This window comes from Carassius auratus, unplaced genomic scaffold (assembly GCF_003368295.1).
Source record: "Carassius auratus strain Wakin unplaced genomic scaffold, ASM336829v1 scaf_tig00001591, whole genome shotgun sequence".
NCBI lineage: Eukaryota > Metazoa > Chordata > Actinopteri > Cypriniformes > Cyprinidae > Carassius > Carassius auratus.
Window position 1 is genome coordinate 2,864,906 of NW_020523372.1, and position 21,164 is coordinate 2,886,069.

The 21,164-nt window shown below is 35.1% G+C and overlaps 2 protein-coding genes, 1 long non-coding RNA gene and 1 pseudogene across 3 annotated transcripts; 2 read left to right on the top strand and 2 right to left on the bottom strand.

The window, feature by feature from the left end:
- Window positions 1-2,491: 2,491 nt before the first annotated feature.
- On the bottom strand, window positions 2,492-3,637 carry LOC113069435 (uncharacterized). The gene is made up of 2 exons (XR_003279720.1): window positions 3,501-3,637; window positions 2,492-3,387 (listed from the first exon to the last, which is right to left on the bottom strand). It is a non-coding gene; the product is annotated as an uncharacterized LOC113069435 (long non-coding RNA).
- Window positions 3,638-8,118: 4,481 nt separating this feature from the next.
- Window positions 8,119-9,219, top strand: LOC113069433 (transcription factor HES-5-like; annotated as a pseudogene).
- Window positions 9,220-11,301: 2,082 nt separating this feature from the next.
- Window positions 11,302-12,546, top strand: LOC113069430 (transcription factor HES-5-like). Its single transcript, XM_026242530.1, has 2 exons — window positions 11,302-11,453; window positions 11,560-12,546. The coding sequence occupies exons 1-2, from the start codon at window positions 11,397-11,399 to the stop codon at window positions 11,962-11,964; spliced, it is 462 nt and encodes a 153-aa protein (XP_026098315.1). The 5' UTR covers window positions 11,302-11,396; the 3' UTR covers window positions 11,965-12,546.
- A 4,528-nt stretch (window positions 12,547-17,074) lies between these two features.
- Window positions 17,075-18,119, bottom strand: her15.1 (hairy and enhancer of split-related 15, tandem duplicate 1). The gene is made up of 2 exons (XM_026242531.1): window positions 17,968-18,119; window positions 17,075-17,861 (listed from the first exon to the last, which is right to left on the bottom strand). The coding sequence occupies exons 1-2, from the start codon at window positions 18,022-18,024 to the stop codon at window positions 17,457-17,459; spliced, it is 462 nt and encodes a 153-aa protein (XP_026098316.1). The 5' UTR covers window positions 18,025-18,119; the 3' UTR covers window positions 17,075-17,456.
- Window positions 18,120-21,164: the final 3,045 nt, after the last annotated feature.

Sequence of the window (21,164 nt, forward strand, 5' to 3'; positions counted from 1 at the left end):
GAGCTTGTTGGAGTTTCTCACAGTTTGTAGCCAATGGAAGAGCTCAGACAGACAATGAGGGATGTGGACCGCCACATGCTCAATGATCCTCCATCAGGGGCTCAAAGGAGCAGGTGGAGGGTGAATCTGGGAAAGTGCTGACCTGTAAAGAGATCATGTTCACATCAGTGTCACTGAAGCAGCACACACTCATTATTATTATACACACGTGTGAAAGACAGCATCAAATAGCTAATTTTATCCAGCTTATTAAACAAAGAAAAACATATACTAATATTTAATTGCATTAAATTCTTCAATAATATTCATTCATTCATTCACAGTTTACATGGTTTCAATGATGCAAACAAGATTCAATTTTGCTGTAGTAAAAAAAAAAATAATAATAAAAAAGAGGACAATACCAAACAAGACATTTTTCAGTTAAAGTCGGTTCATTGTTGACTGATTTCAGTTGATTAACTGTGTAAGTTACAGTTATCTCTAGAACAGCTCTGCAAAAGCTGAGCTCTGTTTAGTTCTCATCCAATAGTGTCAGTACATTGAATCAGTAATGTTGCCTGATATTAAGTGTCAACTATAAGCTAGCTAAAAAGGGGAATTATTTATTGTTTGTGAATGACTGAATGAATGAATATGGTCATCTACTTTTAGTTGGCTATATATGCTTTTTACTTACACTGACAATAAACAGTGCTCTAAATATTTCAATACATAGAGCATTGCCATACAACGGCATGTATGTATATGAATGCATTTGTATCTAAAGGTTTAGGATTGTGCACTGGAATTCAGATGTTATTGTCTCCATTGTCTGAAACTCCAGGACTCCAGATGTGTGTGTGTTTGTGCTGGTCAGTGTGAGTAGATCTCATGTGAGGTTCCCACACTGACTCTCTGTGTTCACATCAATGGAGCACAAAAGCATCCAGAGTCCTGAATGAAGCTTTAGTGAAGACTTCAACCTGACGTCACCAACCATCTGGAGGGAAACGTCCCGATGCACAGAGACATGTCCTGACTTGTCATCAAACACTTTTTGATCACAATTATTCTCATGCAATGAGAATATGAAAAAAAAAACATAAAAATAAACAAATAAGTGAAATAAAAATAAAATTTTTGAATATATGCAAAACATCTCTTTTGTTTGCTGTTTAGGCAGCAAATAAGATTTAAGTAACGTTTGTGAGAAATGTTTGTTTAGATGACAAAAATATCTTAAGCGCCTGATGCAAAAGCTTAGTCATTTTAGAAGTTCATGATGAATTCAGGAAAATAAACCGTGACAGTGCTGTAATTCTGTTCATGCTGAGGATGACATCATCAGTGACATCACCATCTCTTCAAGCTCATGCATGTAAATATTCAAAAGTGTGTCTTTGTCAAATCTTGAGCTAGTGTTGGGGTTTAAGATGCTAATGACACTGGAACTGTGACTCTGTTCTCCAGGGTTTCTCACACACAACAATAGAAGTGTGTCTTTTCATGTGATAATGAGTCTTAATGCAGGACAGACCCCTACAAGCTTTCTCACGCCTCTGATGCTGAAGATTTGCTCAAATAAACACACATTTTTACAGGTATCTGAAGATGAATTTCTTAAAATGAAAATTTGATTCAGTTCTTTTAATTTCGGACTTATCAGCAGTGGTTGAAGCTGAAATAGTATCAAGTTATAGGCCAGCGATGTTGACCTCTGACCTTTGGTCTCTTAATTGAGTTCTATTGTCTAGGAGAGACTCTGAGTGAGTTCTGTTTCTCACGCTCTGTTCATTCACTCAATTCAATTACACAACAATAGACATGTGTCCAACTTAAACCCACAGCAGACACACGTCTCCAAATGTTTAAATGATTTAAACTGATCAAGCTGGCTGTTAGTTGGATCTCTAACACAAGGAATATGAAGCAATTATGAATCTGATACACTTTCAACATGATTAAGTTGACAATCCACTCTGTCTCTTTACATTTTGAAGATAATATAATCCATATTTTCCCAGAATGAAAATGTGAAATAAAAATATCTGGTTGCTTACAGTTTCTTGTTATTTAGATTCTTAATATTTAAACAACGATAAAATTTATATTTTTGTTCCTTCAAGTCACTATAGTAGAATTAAATTTGAAATGCAATGGAATTAATTGGCATAATTTACCAGTGGGATCTGATTCAAAATTCTAATTATTATATCAATCAAAGTTTCCTTAAGTTTTGATGAGAATGTTCACAAAAATAATTGCAAGGGGCATAATCACAAACTAGCACAAACTAAAGTATTTTCTTTAATTCTTGTGGAAGAATTATTGATTAAGAAATGTTAATATAAATAATACACGGAATACAAGTGCTTTAAATATATGTATACATTTATGCATTATTGCATATGTACATTTACATATTTATTCTGGTAAATATGCATATTCCTTTCTATTTAGACTCATGTTTAAAAAAATGCATGACAAAACAGAATACAACAGCATAAAGTATATTTAAAAAATTTTTATTCATATTTTTTTGTATGTTTTGTGATGACATGATGCCACCAAGAATGCAAATAAACAGGGGATAACATATCACACCATCTGCATGAAGAGATCTCCAAGATGCATTAAACACATATTGGAACTCATATCAAATATTCTTGAGCTTTACAAAAGTCATGTGACATTTAGCACAAATGATTTACCACAAATCATTATTAACACTCCTCCACATGAGGAATAAAAGCAAAGCATAACAGAAACACTTAGCACTTAATGTCAAGGTATTTGACTGTTAAAATATTCCAGTAAAGGAAAATAAACATCCCATGCGTCACACTCAACAGAAGTGAGTTAATTACAGTGCATGGCAGTAAAAAACACTGCACCACCTTTACATGTGATTCTGATGAGATTATGTCCTATGAGGACAACAGAGTGTTTATCATACTCATAATATATTAAAAACCATTTCCCAATATGGGATATTTGTACTTCACATAAAGCAAAGATTTGCATTTGTATAATAAACATGTAATATGCCTTCATTGAAGGTATATATAAAAGTATTCAAACAACACAATACATTTCCATTGATTGGAAACAAAAATGGATTCATAAAATCAAATCCAATAATGCTGTTATTGACATCTAATACAGATTTTTTTCGCAAAGACATTGCTTTCCTTCAGATGGCGCAGAAACTCTTATTAATCAGATGATTTCAGCAGCAGCTGGAAGTGTTTGCTGTTTGTTTCTCGAAACAGACCATCATCTCCAGGATCTCTGCTTTCTCCAGCTTTGAATCCGGCTGCTGCTTGATGAACTCTGGAGCCAGAAGACACTTGAGCTTGAGTTGACACAATCTCTGAGCATCTTCTCCAGCCTTGGCTTTCTCAGCTGCAGATGAAGACAGAGGAGCATTAGGAAAGTGTCCTTCAGATAAGATGATATTTAAGAAGAGCAGTGAAAGCTGCTGCAGTAATGCTGCTGTCAGTAGGATGTGAATGTACCTTGTTGTTGAGAGGGAGCTGCTCCTCTGAGATGATTGTAGGTGTCATGTCTGGATCTCTGTGCTGTAGATCTCTCTGTTCAGAGTGAGTCTGGTCTGCACCGGCTGCAGATCCTCTATTTATACTCCCAAATCTCCATATGAATGTGTGAGGCCTGAGCTTGTTGGAGTTTCTCACAGTTTGTAGCCAATGGAAGAGCTCAGACAGACAATGAGGGATGTGGACCGCCACATGCTCAATGATCCTCCATCAGGGGCTCAAAGGAGCAGGTGGAGGGTGAATCTGGGAAAGTGCTGACCTGTAGAGAGATCATGTTCACATCAGTGTCACTGAAGCAGCACACGCTCATCATCACTAGAAACACATGGAGTCAGTGAGGACGTGTACATCACTGTAAAATGTATTTTATGCACGCTCACACATATACATTATAAAGCAAAAATGAGTAAATAATCCCATGCATTACTGACTTACTTATGCAGTTGCGTGTAAAATTAAATACTTTAACAATTTGCAATTTATAAATCATATCATAATTTGTGATATTCAGCATTATCATTGCTGACGTGTCATCACTCACTCACACACACACACACACACACACACACACACACACTATGGGCTCCAGATGAAGCAGATTTGTGTGTGTTAGTGCTGGTCAGTGTGAGTAGATCTCATGTGAGGTTCCCACACTGACTCTCTGTGTTTACATCAATGAAGCACAAAAGCATCCAGAGTCCTGAATGAAGCTTTAGTGAAGACTTCAACCTGACGTCAACAACCATCTGGAGGGAAACATCCTGACATCTTATGAACTTATTTCATACCATTGCATAAACTGGTAAAATAATGCATTTACATGATTACAAAAAAAAAAAGAGAAATGTTTTGATGCAGTATTGCAAAGATGCATACATGTACATCTGCATTACATTTGTATAATTTTATGTGTTAATGCCTTAACCAGATGTGCACTGATATAAAAAATTCACCATTGTAAATAAAACCTAAAAGGCTTCTGTGTTCATTGAATCATTCAGCTGCTTATTACATGTATAAAAGTGCACAGAGCACCACAGTCGACGCTGAATGGATGTTGACTGAACAATAGAAGTGTGTCTCTCTATCTGTTGCTCATTCATTCACACACCTGTCCATCACATCCTCAGGGCATTTCGCTTTACTTGGTCATTAGTTAGAAAACTGTTGACCATGTGAAACAGTTTTGACTTGCCACAAACTCAACTGAACAAATCACATCAGCTCACAGTTTTTTAGTAGTATTGGATGGATGAATTAATGAATTTGGGAACAATTGAGTTTTTATTTTATTTTATTTTTTTTACGCATTTTAAAGAAACCTCAAAGTTTTATGTTGGTAACTACTTTCCATAATTTTGACAGAAAATGCTAACGATTAGAAAAAATAGGCTACGTTTTAAAAAGTCTCTGTGAAATCTCCGTGAGTGGAGGGTAAGAGAAGTTTACAAAACTGGAAATGGTGCCATATTTAAAATGCAGTTGACTTGTTTGAAATTCTTTTTCATTTTAATTCAATCATATAATTTAAACTTTAATAATTTTTTCTCACTGCAGGACGTTTGTAATCAGTAGGTAAAATAGTGGTTTGGTCAACTTTCGTCCTTCACAGCTAATTCAAACACATAGCCTAAATATCACAAGCATCAGGACATCTGGATGCTAATATCGTTTAGACATTTAATTTGGTTTTCTAAGCTTACATAGATTTTTTTTTTTTTTTAAACCACTTATATTCAAATTTTACAAAATCAGAGTAAGATATAAATGCAATAAAAATATTTTATTGTATAGAAACAAACAAGAGCATATGATTACAAATCATCACAAAAATAACCAAATGATACACTGTATCTTTAAAAATGAAATGAAGGTATTTTTTGCATGTCCTCCAAAAGAGAGCATGGTCAAATGGTTTTAAAAAACATTCAGTGAATTTCCTTTCACAAGAAAAATACAGTAAAATGCATTGGTGGTTACCACAATAATGTACATTACAATCAATGCACAACTTCTTTCATAAGCCCTATATGAGACTTTGTACAGTCACATTATCAGAGTCTTTTAGAGAAAAAAGTCCAGAGAGAACAAGCAAAGTGCTATTTTCCTCTGAGGTAGATGTGCGAACACATAAATCACATCAAGTGCTTGACTTGTTAACCCTTTTCATTTGCATGTCAGTTTGTGATGGACGTTCGTTTTAAAACAATGGCGTCACATCCTGATCTGGAGCGGGAGAAAGACGTAGAACTTCACGAGAACACCTGGAGAAGCCGCTGGGGAAGATTAAAGCCTTTTTTGAGCTAAAGAAGAGCACAGTCTTCTCCAAAATGTCAGATGCCGGAATACCATGCTGTAGGTTGTCTTCAAAAGAAGATTTCAGTTTCTCCACTTTGCTGAAACATTTTCTCTCCAAGCTGTAGAGTTTGCACCTGCAGTCCAGAAGAAAACATCTTTAGTGTCTTTGTGAGTAAGCATAAATGAGATCAATTTTCTGAAGAATGTAAAATTACACTTTTGCAAATACTTAGAAGCCTTTCTTACCTGGCATAGTGAACGTTGTCCTGAGGGGTGATGTCCATGTAGGCAGGCATGGTTGAGGCTGATGTTGAGTTTCAGGAGTTTAAAGATCTCTTTGGCTCTTCTTCAGTGGTGAAACCAAATCCCACACAAGACCCTCAATCTAGCCCGCTCTTATACTAAAATGTATCTGCAGCCAGCCAATCAGAGAGCAGAGAAAATGGAACAATAGGCTTGTCATAATTTTCTTTGGTCCTTGAGATTTTAATTGAGCTCTTTAGTGGACAGGTGGGATTTTTTTCTCCAGTGCCATCTGGAGGGTCAGCCATGGGAGAATAATTGAGGGCATGAGGATTTGGGATTTCACTGTTCTCACACTCAGATTAGCATTGGGGATTGGTGGAAATATTTACTGTTTGCATATAATAAAAGTATTTCAATTTTTAATCCATGTTGACTTAAGGTTGTCAGTTATAATAATCATAACAGTTGTATTTTATAAACAGATTTTTTTAAGGTATTGCTTCTAAAGGCATTTCATATGAAAAAAATAAATAAAATAAAAAATTATATATATATATCACTAAAACACATTAATAAAAAAATATGTAAATTATGTAGGAATAGGAATATTTGGGGAACTACTGCTACTACTACAGTACATTTATAGACTAGTGTGAAATATTTTACACATTAATATTTTATAATTGTATAATAATAATAACTTTATTCAATCTAAAATAGATTTAATTTTTTTATTAGCGTCTGAATGTGTTTAGAAATGACAAAAATATATAATTGAAATTTTAATTATAAATAATAATTAAATAGGTTTTGATTAAAAAAATACATATTTTCTTTGTTAAGTAAATTCCAATATTTTTTTTCTACAAACAAAGCACAAACAAATATGTAGCAAGGGATTAATGGAAAATATTTATTGTATCTGTATGCTTATAATTCATTCACAGACTTTTTACTAAATATTCAATATTATATAATAATATTCAATAATAATTATTAATATTATCAATGATGAATATTCATTGAAATCAAGAAAAAATTAAATAGGAATAATTTGTAAATTATTATTATTACTATTTAGAAAACGTTGCTTTGCCAGACACTTAATAGAATACAATCTAACCATACACACAAAAACAAAACAAAGCAAAACATCACAATAAAAAATTAATAAATAAAGAATGTATCACTGAAATGCTCACCACACATTAAGCAAGCAACTAAATAAACAAAAACTGAATAGCATCCTTCAGGCTTCCCTCCAGAAACCCCAGACCTGTGGGATCCGACACACTTATATTGTTTGAGTGATTTAATGCGATGAATACAGAAGTGTGTGAAGCTGTGAGTCTCTGTGGCTCCACCAGCTCCAGGAGCATTGGGGCGTGTGATCAGAGTGTGTGTGTGTGTGTGTGTGTATGTGTGTGTGTGTGTAACAAGCCTGAGAGCAGGTACAGCCACAGAACTCATAGAACTTATCAGAATATCTTGTTACATTGACCTAAAATACTGTTTCATTACAGCATTTCAACTGATTTTAATCTGCAGCTGCATATACTGATTTTATTCATGAGCAATCAAATTGTAAAATAATAATGTAAATACACCTGAAAGAATATATGCATTTAAATTATTTTTAAAATGTCATTGCTTTGCACATTTTTTATGGTTGATAACACTGATGTGTTGTTGTTGCTGTTTTTCTAAATGCATGCTGTGTTCTATTAGAAAAAATATATATAATTCTCAGTATGGCACATGTTTGGTTATGACACTGATGTGAACATGATCTCTCTACAGGTCAGCACTTTCCCAGATTCACCCTCCACCTGCTCCTTTGAGCCCCTGATGGAGGATCATTGAGCATGTGGCGGTCCACATCCCTCATTGTCTGTCTGAGCTCTTCCATTGGCTACAGACTGTGAGAAACTCCAACAAGCTCAAGCCTCACACATTCATATGGAGATTTGGGAGTATAAATAGAGGATCTGCAGCCGGTGCAGACCAGACTCACTCTGAACAGAGAGATCTACAGCACAGAGATCCAGACATGACACCTACAATCATCTCAGAGGAGCAGCTCCCTCTCAACAACAAGGTACATTCACATCCTACTGACAGCAGCATTACTGCAGCAGCTTTCACTGCTCTTCTTAAATATCATCTTATCTGAAGCACACTTTCCTAATGCTCCTCTGTCTTCATCTGCAGCTGAGAAAGCCAAGGCTGGAGAAGATGCTCAGAGATTGTGTCAACTCAAGCCCAAGTGTCTTCTGGCTCCAGAGTTCATCAAGCAGCAGCCGGATTCAAAGCTGGAGAAAGCAGAGATCCTGGAGATGACACTCATCTTCCTGCAGCTCCACAGATCCAGTTCACATGCTGTCAGTCAATGCTTCTCCAGATGTGTCCAAAGATGAGATGAAGACAGAGAGCCAGAGAAGACTGCTGAAGCACTTCCAGAAGCTGCAGACTTCATGTAACAGAAGGGAAAGAGTCCTGCCAGACCAGAACACCTTCAGCAAAGAGATGAATATCAACAAGAGCATCATCTGGAGACGCTGGTAGAGCCTTAAACACTCAGACTGAACGTCTGCTCTAGACTCAGTGGACTAGCATTTTTACATTTTCCTTTTAGTGGAAAAGTTCACTTTATTCTTCATTATAAGAATAGCGTTTGAATGTACAATGTGCAATTCATGTATTCAGCTGGCTGATTACTTCCAACTTCATGTGATTCTACATGTTTTAAAAAAACATTTCTGTTTATAGAACGAATTAAATTTCCCATCTATTTTAATGGGCTTCCTACTTATTTTAAGTGTTCTCAAATTGTGCTTCACACTGAAGCTAGATTTAATTTTAACCTCATAATGAGCCTTTGAGTTAACTTTTATGTCTCATTGTTTATGTTTGGGCAAATCTTGTCAGATTATAAAGTTTTAAACAGTTCCTTTTTGGAACAAGTTTGTTACTCATTCCTTTCATAAAGGCATGCATTGTGATGAAAACTGTTAGGTTTTCAATGACTCACTTGTATTGTATCAATATACATGTGTCTATTTGACATTACATGTGTAATGTGCAAAACATCCGTTTTCTTTTTAGAGATCTAATAAATTGAGTTGCTCCTCAGTCATTTTTTGCTTTTCCCTGGTATTGAAAATTATGAGCAGAACATGTTTAACACAGTAAATGTTTAATAAGTACCTGTTACAACATGATAAAACAAGTTGGTATAAATAAATAAATCACCTTTCCAAAAGGCATGGATAAATCAGAGACCAAAAAACTCAAATTACACAATTTTCTAATTAAGTTATGCTTACCATACACTGGATGGTAGATTAAACTAGATTAAATCGAAAAGAACATGCAAATGTTACATTAAAAAGCAACAAAGTGCATACGCCCAAACAAAAGCTATGTCAAGCAGATAGTCCCAAAATTAACTGTTCTTCCACGGTCTCCATAATGGGACTCTTGTCGATGATCGTTTTGGTGATCTGCGCATCAATCCACGCGCTGTGGAGGCCATTAAGCGCATCTGATTGGTCCTTTGCAGCATGACACGAAGAATCGTTTGATCGTCTCTCTGTCGTGGGGCGTCAGGTGCGCGTGCAGTGACACGTGACGCACCGTCTCCTGCAAGCACTGCGCGAATCCGCGCGCGTAACTGGAATTGGCGCGTTGTTTTAAAAAATCAACGGTCATCTCCAGAATATCGGCTTTGTTTGGTATAACAAAATGCCACCCAGACATTGGTGTGGTGTTGTGAAATAACTCTCTCAGATGTTCGATACTGCGGTCGATTCTGTCTCTCCGTTTTTTCCACAAGAATCTTTCGAAAATGCGTAGGAAGAAGAAAAAAACGGTAAGTTTGACAGTGAGTTAATATGGTCAAATATAGATCAGGAAGGTCATATATTACACTTACTTTGTGGTTCTCAAAACACGATATGCTCTCACATCCTTGGTATTGACTCACTGACCGGTGCCATTTCGTGATGATTTAATAAAAAAAAAAATCATCTTCTCGTCATATACTAATGAAGTTCGCTGTATTTTTTTCACACTGCCAGCCAATCAGAGACGAGCGCGAGGCGGCGGTTTTACGGCACACGAGCTTCCGTCCTCTCCCGCTGTGTCACGAGCCACTAAAAGTGTGCCTGGCACCCGCTTAGAAGTCAAGTAGTGCTGACAAGACCAACAAGTCGGTGTGAGGCAATAAAACGATCCAGACACGCTTCAGACAGAGAGTCTTTGATCCTGAGGTGTTATTGCTCCAGTAAAAACGGACTTTCCCAGCCTCAGGTTCCAGTTTGTTGTGCTGATCTGTTATAACGTTAAAATGAATTGTGATTCTTTTTTTCAAAGTAAATTTTGGATGTGATTGTATCAATGTAATCTGCTCATGCTTGAGTTCATTTATTGTTTACTTTTTATCGGATTATCTGAAAAAGTTTAAATTGAAACTTTTAATTTAGATTTAGCCAGATTTCAATTTGATTTAAAGAGAATGCGGACTTCCTGATAGAAATCATTGAAATAATCGGATTAACTGCCACATCAAAACATTTATTAGTAACAGATTTTATTTATGCATTTATTATTATTATTTAATTAATATTTTAAAATAAATAATCTACATTGACTTGGGGAAAAGCATACAACTCCTGAAATAATATGAATATTTCCTCTCTTTTTTTGTCTCACTAAAAATGTAATATTATGAATACTTGAAAAATATTTTAAATATTAATATTTTGAGGCTTTTAAAATGTTTTTTAGCAAAGTTTAGATCCATATTTAGTTTTAAGGTTTTTATAAAAAAATTAACTTTAAAAATATCTCATTTTTCATTTTGAATGACCAGCTTTTGGAAAAGCCGTGCTCTCACCATGATTTTGGCCAGAAGCTGACATGGTGGAAAGAGAATATTTAATTCCCAGCACTGGATTTTGTTCGTCAAGGAAAATGTTTGTTTCCCGTGTGGATAAAAAGGTGCATGCAAATCTTTAGTTTCATCACATATTTATATCATGAAACACTTTGGCTATTGAAAGAGTGATTAACCTATTGATTAATTGGATCTAGATAAGGTAAATGCAAGTCCTGTGGGATATGTACTGCCAATGTTTGATTTGATTTGAGGAGGACGCCTCACCCACTGGCCTCTGAGTGTGGGAAAGCTATTCCTGACTGGGACTCATGGCTTTGTAATGCTAATGAGCTCCTATAAATAGAGGAGCGCACCCCTCATTCCCAACACAACTGACTCGCTCTCCTCAGAGAAACCTCTCTCCATCTGAAAGAATGGCTCCATCCTACATGACTGACTTCTCTAAACTCTCCAACAAGGAAAAGCATAAAGTAAGTATTTTTGACACTTGAAATACAATTGTCTCTCAACATCTCTCTTTTGCTCTGCTATGAATTTTGAAGCAAACAACTAACCGACTGTCTCCTTCCTCACCAGTTGAGAAAACCAGTGGTGGAAAAGATGCGCCGAGATCGCATCAACAACTGCATCGAGCAGCTCAAATCCATGCTGGAGAAGGAGATCCACCAGCAGGATCCAAACACCAAGCTGGAGAAAGCCGACATCCTGGAGATGACGGTGGTTTTTCTGAAACAGCAGCTGCAGCCCAAGACCTCGGCTCCACAGAAAGCCCACTTTGATGGCTATTCTCAGTGTTGGAGGGAGACCATGAGCTTCTTATCTGGAGACAACAAGGTTGATGCTGTACGTCAGCATCTGAACCGCTGCCAAGAAGCCCAGAGATCATCCCAAGACCTCACTCACGTGTCTCCAGCTTCCCATCAGCCCACCAAGGTGAAGCAGGAACCGTGTGCTCACAGACCTCTCTGGAGACCCTGGTAGACAATGAAAGACTTCCACAGAAAAACTAGATGGTGGTTTTACCATCTCTTGTGTTGTAGGAGATGCTTCCTTTTCTAAACTGGACACCTCAGCATTGGCTGCCCATTGCTCCAGCTGTGTGTGTGTGTTCACGGTGTGTGTGTGCACTTTGACGGGTTAAGTGCAGAGCACGAATTTCGAGTAGGGGACACCTTACTTGGCCAGAAGTTTTAAGTGACACATCTACTTCTAGTTTATGGATGGGAATGAGTTTCACAATGTGAAAGTCTAATTCTCTACAGGTGATTACATTATAATATTATATAATAATAATAATAATAATATTATATTATTATTGGAACACCTCTATAGTTTTCCTCATGGATGGACAGAAACTTTGCATTGAAGAGTCAATGAATATATGTTTAACTCCTGTGGAGTAAAATACAAAGTAAATATTTGCAATGTTTGATATGCAAATGTTATAGTTTCTTCTTATGCAAGATGTACATTTTCACTTTTTTCCCCTAATATATAGTGACATACTGTATGTTAATTGTGCAAACATAGTCACATACAAATAAACACTTTTTGAATAATCAATGCTTCTTTCCTCATTGTTAATCAAAACAAATGTTTTGTACTGAATGTTCTTAATGGACCTTTGAAATTTAAACCGTGTTTTCAAAAAACCATCACCACACTTGTCAAATTATCAAGTGGTCTCAATTTCAGCTAATGGGAGTCCATTTACACTTAATGGTCAAAGAATGACATTAATGATGTAAGCATTTACATATATGCATTCAGCAGAAAAGAAAGTGTACATTTTGAAAAGGTTCTGCCAATGATAAGATTTGTACCTTTTTTCTGAGAGTGTGTACATTTTATCAATTTTGCATAACATATTTGTTTTATTTTTTTTTTTGGAAATAATGAAAATTTATTATCCCTAACACTAGATGTTTGTCATTTAAAATATTTTTCTAAATTCATGTGATAAATGGCACGTATTAAGCTAGACTTAGATGAGTTTGAGCATGACTATAGAGTTAAGAGAGTGTGAGAAAGAGCTCGGGGGCTTAATATTGGTGTTTGTGCTTTGAAAGCCTTGATAACGGGTGCCGTGTGCTGTCAGCTCTGGTTTCATCAGACAGCTGGTGTGGCTGACGGGGCGGGGTGGGGCCAGCCTCTCTCAGGATTTCCCACACCCGTGACTGGCTCCTGTTTCAGATCTGACATGAAGTAAGTGTGCCATGCTAAATCATCCATTACGTACGGCGGTGTGAATCCTAACTCGTCCCTTCTATTGCCCCAGTTCAAACCCGAGCCCCCTGGGGAACAGCTGTCCACTTGTTGTTTGAGTCTACTTGTTGCAAACCTGAAGTGGCGTATTGTTACGGGTCATGTGAATTGTTATATTATAAGTTCTTTATATTTTAGAAACAGTTTTCCACAATATGGAAATATGCCTTCAGAACAACTGATACTAAAAACAAGACAAACAAGAAGATACAGTATCATTAAAACCAGGAAAAGGAATAAAAAAATAACCATGAGATATGCATTAATTAATATTCCATTTAAAATAATTTAAATACAATTATTTTAGGTGTAAAATTAAAAGCAGAAACTGCTAGTCGATTTCACAATTGATTTACAAGGAAAAATAATTTAACACATTTTAAGTAAGAATGAAATAGTATTTTCTTACTAAAAGTAGTCCAATAATCTTTTTTTTCCCAACTTTGAAAAGTAATTTTTTACAAATATTTTTTACAGTGTATAAAATAACATACATAAATAAGAAAAATAAAGGAATATATATATATATATATATATATATATATATATATATATATATATATACTTTCTACAGTTAAATTACTATTCTGATGAGCTTTTGTAACTGATGTAATTTCCATTTATGTCGTTTGATCATTTATATTTAGATGCAGTTATACTTCAAAAAAAAAAACTGAATTCACCTAATTTATAACACAATTATTTACTGAGATTTGTAGTTGGTTAAAAGTATTCTAAAAGTCTTTTAAGTGTTGACACACTTTTCACGCCGCATGCACTGAAGGTGTCATGTATTTTTACGGGACTTTAGGGCAAATACAGTAGGCGTCAGGATAGCCATGTGCCTCTGCTGAATTTACAGGAGCGGGAAGCCTTTCATTTCTGGGTGTGAGGCAGTGGAGACGGCACACCTCTACTGAACACACACACATACACGTACACAAAAAGTGGCTGTTAGATCCCCTTTCAGGATCCCCCTCCTCCTCCTCCTTCTCTCATTCTTTAGAGGTCCAAGCTGCTGATGTTATCAAGTGTTAGAGACAGCTATGTGATTGGCCCGTGAGTGTGGGAAAGCATCAGATGCTTCAGACCCATGCAGACAAAGTGTTTTAAATGGAACGTGCTTGTGTGTCATCAGCCCCAACTCCAGCATTACATTTCATTACGAGTGAGTCAGTGAAGTTAGCAGAAAAAAACCCTGGTGGGCTAAACTCAAATTTCTTTCTTTTTTTTTCTTTATGACAACAAATATTGTCGATGTATATTCATGTCTTATAATATAACAGAAATGTTACTGTTATAAAACAATATGTTGAAAAAAAAGCAGAATTCATGCATAAATAAAGTTTTACTCATTTAAACTGAAAACTTTAAATACTTAAAACCTAAAATAAATTCAGTAACTCCAAAAAAAAAAAGTTATTTAGCATTTAATCCTAAATTAAAGTTATCTAGTTTTAGTATCTTTGAGATTTACTTTATATTTTGAATTATATAGTTAAATGAATTATTATTTTTGTATTTATCATTTTTTATTTTGATTTTAGTTATATTGATTTTGTGTTGTTTTTTATTATTATTATCATTATTATTTCTTTTATTGTCAATATTGTTTTATTAATTATATATATATATATATATATATATATATATATATATATATATATATATATATATATATATATATACAGTATTGTTCAAAATAATAGCAGTACAATGTGACTAACCAGAATAATCAAGGTTTTTCATATATTTTTTTATTGCTACGTGGCAAACAAGTTACCAGTAGGTTCAGTAGATTCTCAGAAAACAAATGAGACCCAGCATTCATGATATGCACGCTCTTAAGGCTGTGCAATTGGGCAATTAGTTGAATTAGTTGAAAGGGGTGTGTTCAAAAAAATAGCAGTGTGGCATTCAATCACTGAGGTCATCAATTTTGTGAAGAAACAGGTGTGAATTAGGTGGCCCCTATTTAAGGATGAAGCCAACACTTGTTGAACATGCATTTGAAAGCTGAGGAAAATGGGTCGTTCAAGACATTGTTCAGAAGAACAGCGTACTTTGATTAAAAAGTTGATTAGAGAGGGGACAACCTATAAAGAGGTGCAAAAAATGATAGGCTGTTCAGCTAAAATGATCTCCAATGCCTTAAAATGGAGAGCAAAACCAGAGAGACGTGGAAGAAAACGGAAGAAAACCATCAAAATGGATAGAAGAATAACCAGAATGGCAAAGGCTCAGCCAATGATCACCTCCAGGATGATCAAAGACAGTCTGGAGTTACCTGTAAGTACTGTGACAGTTAGAAGACGTCTGTGTGAAGCTAATCTATTTTCAAGAATCCCCCGCAAAGTCCCTCTGTTAAAAAAAAGGCATGTGCAGAAGAGGTTACAATTTGCCAAAGAACACATCAACTGGCCTAAAGAGAAATGGAGGAACATTTTGTGGACTGATGAGAGTAAAATTGTTCTTTTTGGGTCCAAGGGCCACAGGCAGTTTGTGAGACGACCCCCAAACTCTGAATTCAAGCCACAGTACACAGTGAAGACAGTGAAGCATGGAGGTGCAAGCATCATGATATGGGCATGTTTCTCCTACTATGGTGTTGGGCCTATTTATCGCATACCAGGGATCATGGATCAGTTTGCATATGTTAAAATACTTGAAGAGGTCATGTTGCCCTATGCTGAAGAGGACATGCCCTTGAAATGGTTGTTTCAACAAGACAATGACCCAAAACCCACTAGTAAACGGGCAAAGTCTTGGTTCCAAACCAACAAAATTAATGTTATGGAGTGGCCAGCCCAATCTCCAGACCTTAATCCAATTGAGAACTTGTGGGGTGATATCAAAAATGCTGTTTCTGAAGCAAAACCAAGAAATGTGAATGAATTGTGGAATGTTGTTAAAGAATCATGGAGTGGAATAACAGCTGAGAGGTGCCACAAGTTGGTTGACTCCATGCCACACAGATGTCAAGCAGTTTTAAAAAACTGTGGTCATACAACTAAATATTAGTTTAGTGATTCACAGGATTGCTAAATCCCAGAAAAAAAAAAATGTTTGTACAAAATAGTTTTGAGTTTGTACAGTCAAAGGTAGACACTGCTATTTTTTTGAACACACCCCTTTCAACTAATTGCCCAATTGCACAGCCTTAAGAGCGTGCATATCATGAATGCTGGGTCTTGTTTGTTTTCTGACAATCTACTGAACCTACTGGTAACTTGTTTGCCACGTAGCAATAAAAAATATACTAAAAACCTTGATTATTCTGGTTAGTCACATTGTACTGCTATTATTTTGAACAATACTGTATATATATATATATATATATATATATATATATATATATATATATATATATATTTTTTTTTTTTTGTACATCAAGTTCATTTCAGTGCTGCTTTGGCAACTAGTTCAAAATTAAATTTCTTAAACATTTTTATATTTTTAGTTTATTTATTTCACGTAACTTTTTTATTTATTTTTTTACTTTATATTATAACCCTTGATGCACAATGAAATTAAATCTATTTAAAACATTATGTCAATAAAACATGTTCAGGAATTTGCTAACTTTCCTGAACATATAAGTGATAATAACTATTCATCATTATGTAAGCTTATGTGTAAACTTTGTGCAACTATATATCCTAAAAAAAACAAAAAACAAAAAACATTCTAATGCATCCAAATATTTGGATTCCTACCATTTGCTTTGTATGCTATGTTTTTAGTGTACAGTCATGTGTTTATGTGGTGACTTAAGTATAATATGCACAGTATACAACAATACAATAATGATTTCAAATGATTTTTATTTATTTATAATTAATTGCTTTTATTAAATGCAATGACAGACACACAGTGTCCACAATGTTTAAGCACACAAGAATGCCATCATAAGAACAAATATTGTTTTTCTTTAGCCTTTACAAAAGGCTGTATCAAATGAACGTCTATCAGGACCTTACAAAGAGCTCCGATTCTGAGCAATATCACAAGCCAAAAAAACATTAGGATTGGGAAAAAGCCTCTAGACCAACACAAGGCAAATGTCTTATAAATCTTATTAAGGATAAAACAATTGAAACTTCAATATGAAGCAGTTGAAATGAACATAGAAATGGAAATATGTATCTCCTACAACACAAGAGATGGTAAAACCACCATCTAGTTTTTCTGTGGAAGTCTTTCATTGTCTACCAGGGTCTCCAGAGAGGTCTGTGAGCACACGGTTCCTGCTTTACCTTGGTGGGCTGATGGGAAGCTGGAGACACGTGAGTGAGGTCTTGAGATGATCTCTGGGCTTCTTGGCAGCGGTTCAGATGCTGACGTACAGCATCAACCTTGTTGTCTCCAGATAAGAAGCTCATGGTCTCCCTCCAACACTGGGAATAGCCATCAAAGTGGGCTTTCTGTGGAGCCGAGGTCTTGGGCTGCAGCTGCTGTTTCAGAAAAACCACCGTCATCTCCAGGATGTCGGCTTTCTCCAGCTTGGTGTTTGGATCCTGCTGGTGGATCTCCTTCTCCAGCATGGATTTGAGCTGCTCGATGCAGTTGTTGATGCGATCTCGGCGCATCTTTTCCACCACTGGTTTTCTCAACTGGTGAGGAAGGAGACAGTTGGTTAGTTGTTTGCTTCAAAATTCATAGCAGAGCAAACGAGAGATGTTGAGAAACAATTGTATTTCAAGTGTCAAAAATACTTACTTTATGCTTTTCCTTGTTGGAGAGTTTAGAGAAGTCAGTCATGTAGGATGGAGCCATTCTTTCAGATGGAGAGAGGTTTCTCTGAGGAGAGCGAGTCAGTTGTGTTGGGAATGAGGGGTGCGCTCCTCTATTTATAGGAGCTCATTAGCATTACAAAGCCATGAGTCCCAGTCAGGAATAGCTTTCCCACACTCAGAGGCCAGTGGGTGAGGCGTCCTCCACAATAGAAGAGGCATCAATTATTTCATGGTTAACTGGCCTCAGGGCTCCCACGGAGGGAATGCTCTTCCACACCCCCAGCGTAACACAGGCAGGTTGCTGTACTTTTATTACCTGGGAACATCAGCCCTCGCTGATAAGGCTTCTGCAGATGGAGCCTAGACACATGATCATTTCCCAAGAGATGCAAAGGATATAGATAAGATGTCACACACCTTACCACGCAGAGACACCGATCTAGGACAACAGCTGGCTGGAAGATTTTTTTGTTTTTGCAGAAATGCTTATAGAAAAATTTGCTAACATATATATACAAGGATAAAATATTTAATTGTATTTTTATATTATATAAATGGAGACTTTTTTTTCTGCACATCATTTTATAATAAATACTAAAAATACAAAAAGGATTTACTGTGAATATGAACTGTAAAACTGATAATAGCTCTATTTATTATTATTGTAAAGTAAATATATATAATAATATATAATAATTATATATATATATATATATATATATATATATATATATATATATATATATATATTACAAAATATAATAAAAATGACAAATCTTCATAGATACTGTACAACAGCTGGCTGGAAGGAATATGTTTTTTTTATCCTTAAAAAAAAGTTGTAAATAAAACAAATTATTGGAGGAATTTTTGTTTCATACTTAATCCATTGTTTTATGTTTCTTTGCTATTAATTGACTAGACATTTGAGTAAAATTGTTTTTTCAGTTTAGAACCTGAAATTTCATATACATATATGCACATTTATATACATATACAAAAGATTATATACATTAAAAACTAATAAAAAAATAACTTAAATGTAATAAATATAAATAATTGAACTGATTACACACACACACACACACAAATATATATATATATATATATATTTCCTATATTATTTGTAATGTCTCTAACTATATTTTAAAAGTGTTTCTTCAGTTTTCACACACTCTGATCAGAATATATTCACTGTGAATGAAAATTAAGTGCAATTATCCCATGCACTGAAGGATGGCACACTTCTATTGTTCTGGGCCCCCCTCCTGTCCTGAGAGAGTTTTGGGTAATAAATGGACAGATAGTGTGGGAAACCCAAGCTGGATCCTGCTCACACGTTCTTGAGTCAATAGATCGAGCCCCTCCTCTGTCCCTCCACAAACAGCCTTTGAACCTGCAGCTCAGATCGACGCGTGTGTGTTCTCACCGCTCGCTCGCATCACCTGCTCCTCTGACTCACATCTACACCCAAACACACACGTCTCCATCAGCGCATGAGCATGTGCTGCAACATCTGCACCATATATATATATATATATATAATATATAGATAATCCTAACATGTTCTATAAATGTTCTATTTCACATATAGGGCCTAAATCACATGTCACAGGTGCCACTGAACACACTCTTCATTAGGCTAATGAATATTTTCCTTAATGTTATGCTTGAATTTAACTTGATTTTTAACTTCATTTTATTTCACATATTCCGTAGTGCTTCTAATAAACGGATATAAAAATATTTTCTCTCTACTCAGATCATCAACAATGGTCACCCAATGCCAGATGTTGTTTTGGAGGGAAACCTGCTCTATTTTCTTCAGTTTCTTTCTTCCTTCTTTAAGACTCCAGTTTCCAAACAGTGACTCATTCTGACAGATGACACTGATAGTTTAATGACTAGGCAGCATTCCAGCATACAGCTTCTCACCGTTCGGAGGAATAAAGGCTCTCTCTCTTTGTGTGTGTGTGTGTGTGTGTGTGTGTGTGTGTGGTGTTGTGGCAGTGTGTCCAGCTGCAGGTCGCTTCAGTGAGGAATGTGTGAGAGCTCTGGTCTGTGTCTGCTTCCCACACTTCGGCCCATTGAGAGCCGCCCCACCCTGCTGCCGCTGATCCAGCGCGCTTCATTATTCCTGCTCTCAATAGACCATCTGGTCCTCTGCTTGTGCACACAAAGCTTCCCGCTCTCCCACATCAACCTCAAAGCTGCAGGTACGCTTTCACTCCTGAGGAGAGATTGATCTGCACACAATCCCGCTAACACAAACAAACATGGAGGCATGTGGGCAAAACACGTTTCTGCATGCAACGGTATCTTTATACATGTTAACAGACATTCACTGTAAACATCACAACAGGTTGCGAACACCTGTCTCTGTCTGTCTGTCTTTCATTCAATAATATATAATTAACCATAATTATATACATATTTAATCATTCTATATTGAACAATTAATTAATAAAAAATGTTTATAATTTTTTGTATCAATTGGATAATTTGTTAATACATATATTAATATTTTCATAATACACCTATTTAAATTCATTATTTTAAACATATGATTTTCTTTTTCATTTGAGTTTGTTAATAAAATATAAAACAACTATTTTTGTTTATTGAATATAAAACTGTTTAAATTAATTAGTTATAATACATATATTTGACTAAATATTTAAACAATGATAATAAATAGTTTATTTATAATATTTTTATTAATTAAATAAAAAATATATACACGTTTGTAACTGTTCAAACAATTTTTAATATACATGATTTTTTGTTTGACATTTGAAGTTTTTAATAAATGTAAATTGTTTAACAAATATTCAAATAATAATAATAGTTAATCTTATTGATTAAAATATGAAAACTTTAAAAATGTCCAAATTAATTATTTTTAATACCCATACATGTTTGTAATAGTTTTTAATATATTGAAAATTTTTAAATTGGCAATAAATATAGATTTTTCACATATTGAAAAACTGTTCAAATTAATTATTTTAATATATGTGTTTTAATTGCTTTTAATTAAATTTAATATTTTTAATAAATATTAAAAATAAACATTTAAATTATTCAAATCTGTCCAAATTATAAATTATATACTATTATATATATATATATATATAATTTAGTAAAAATTTAGTAAAAATTTATAACTTGAACTGTGTG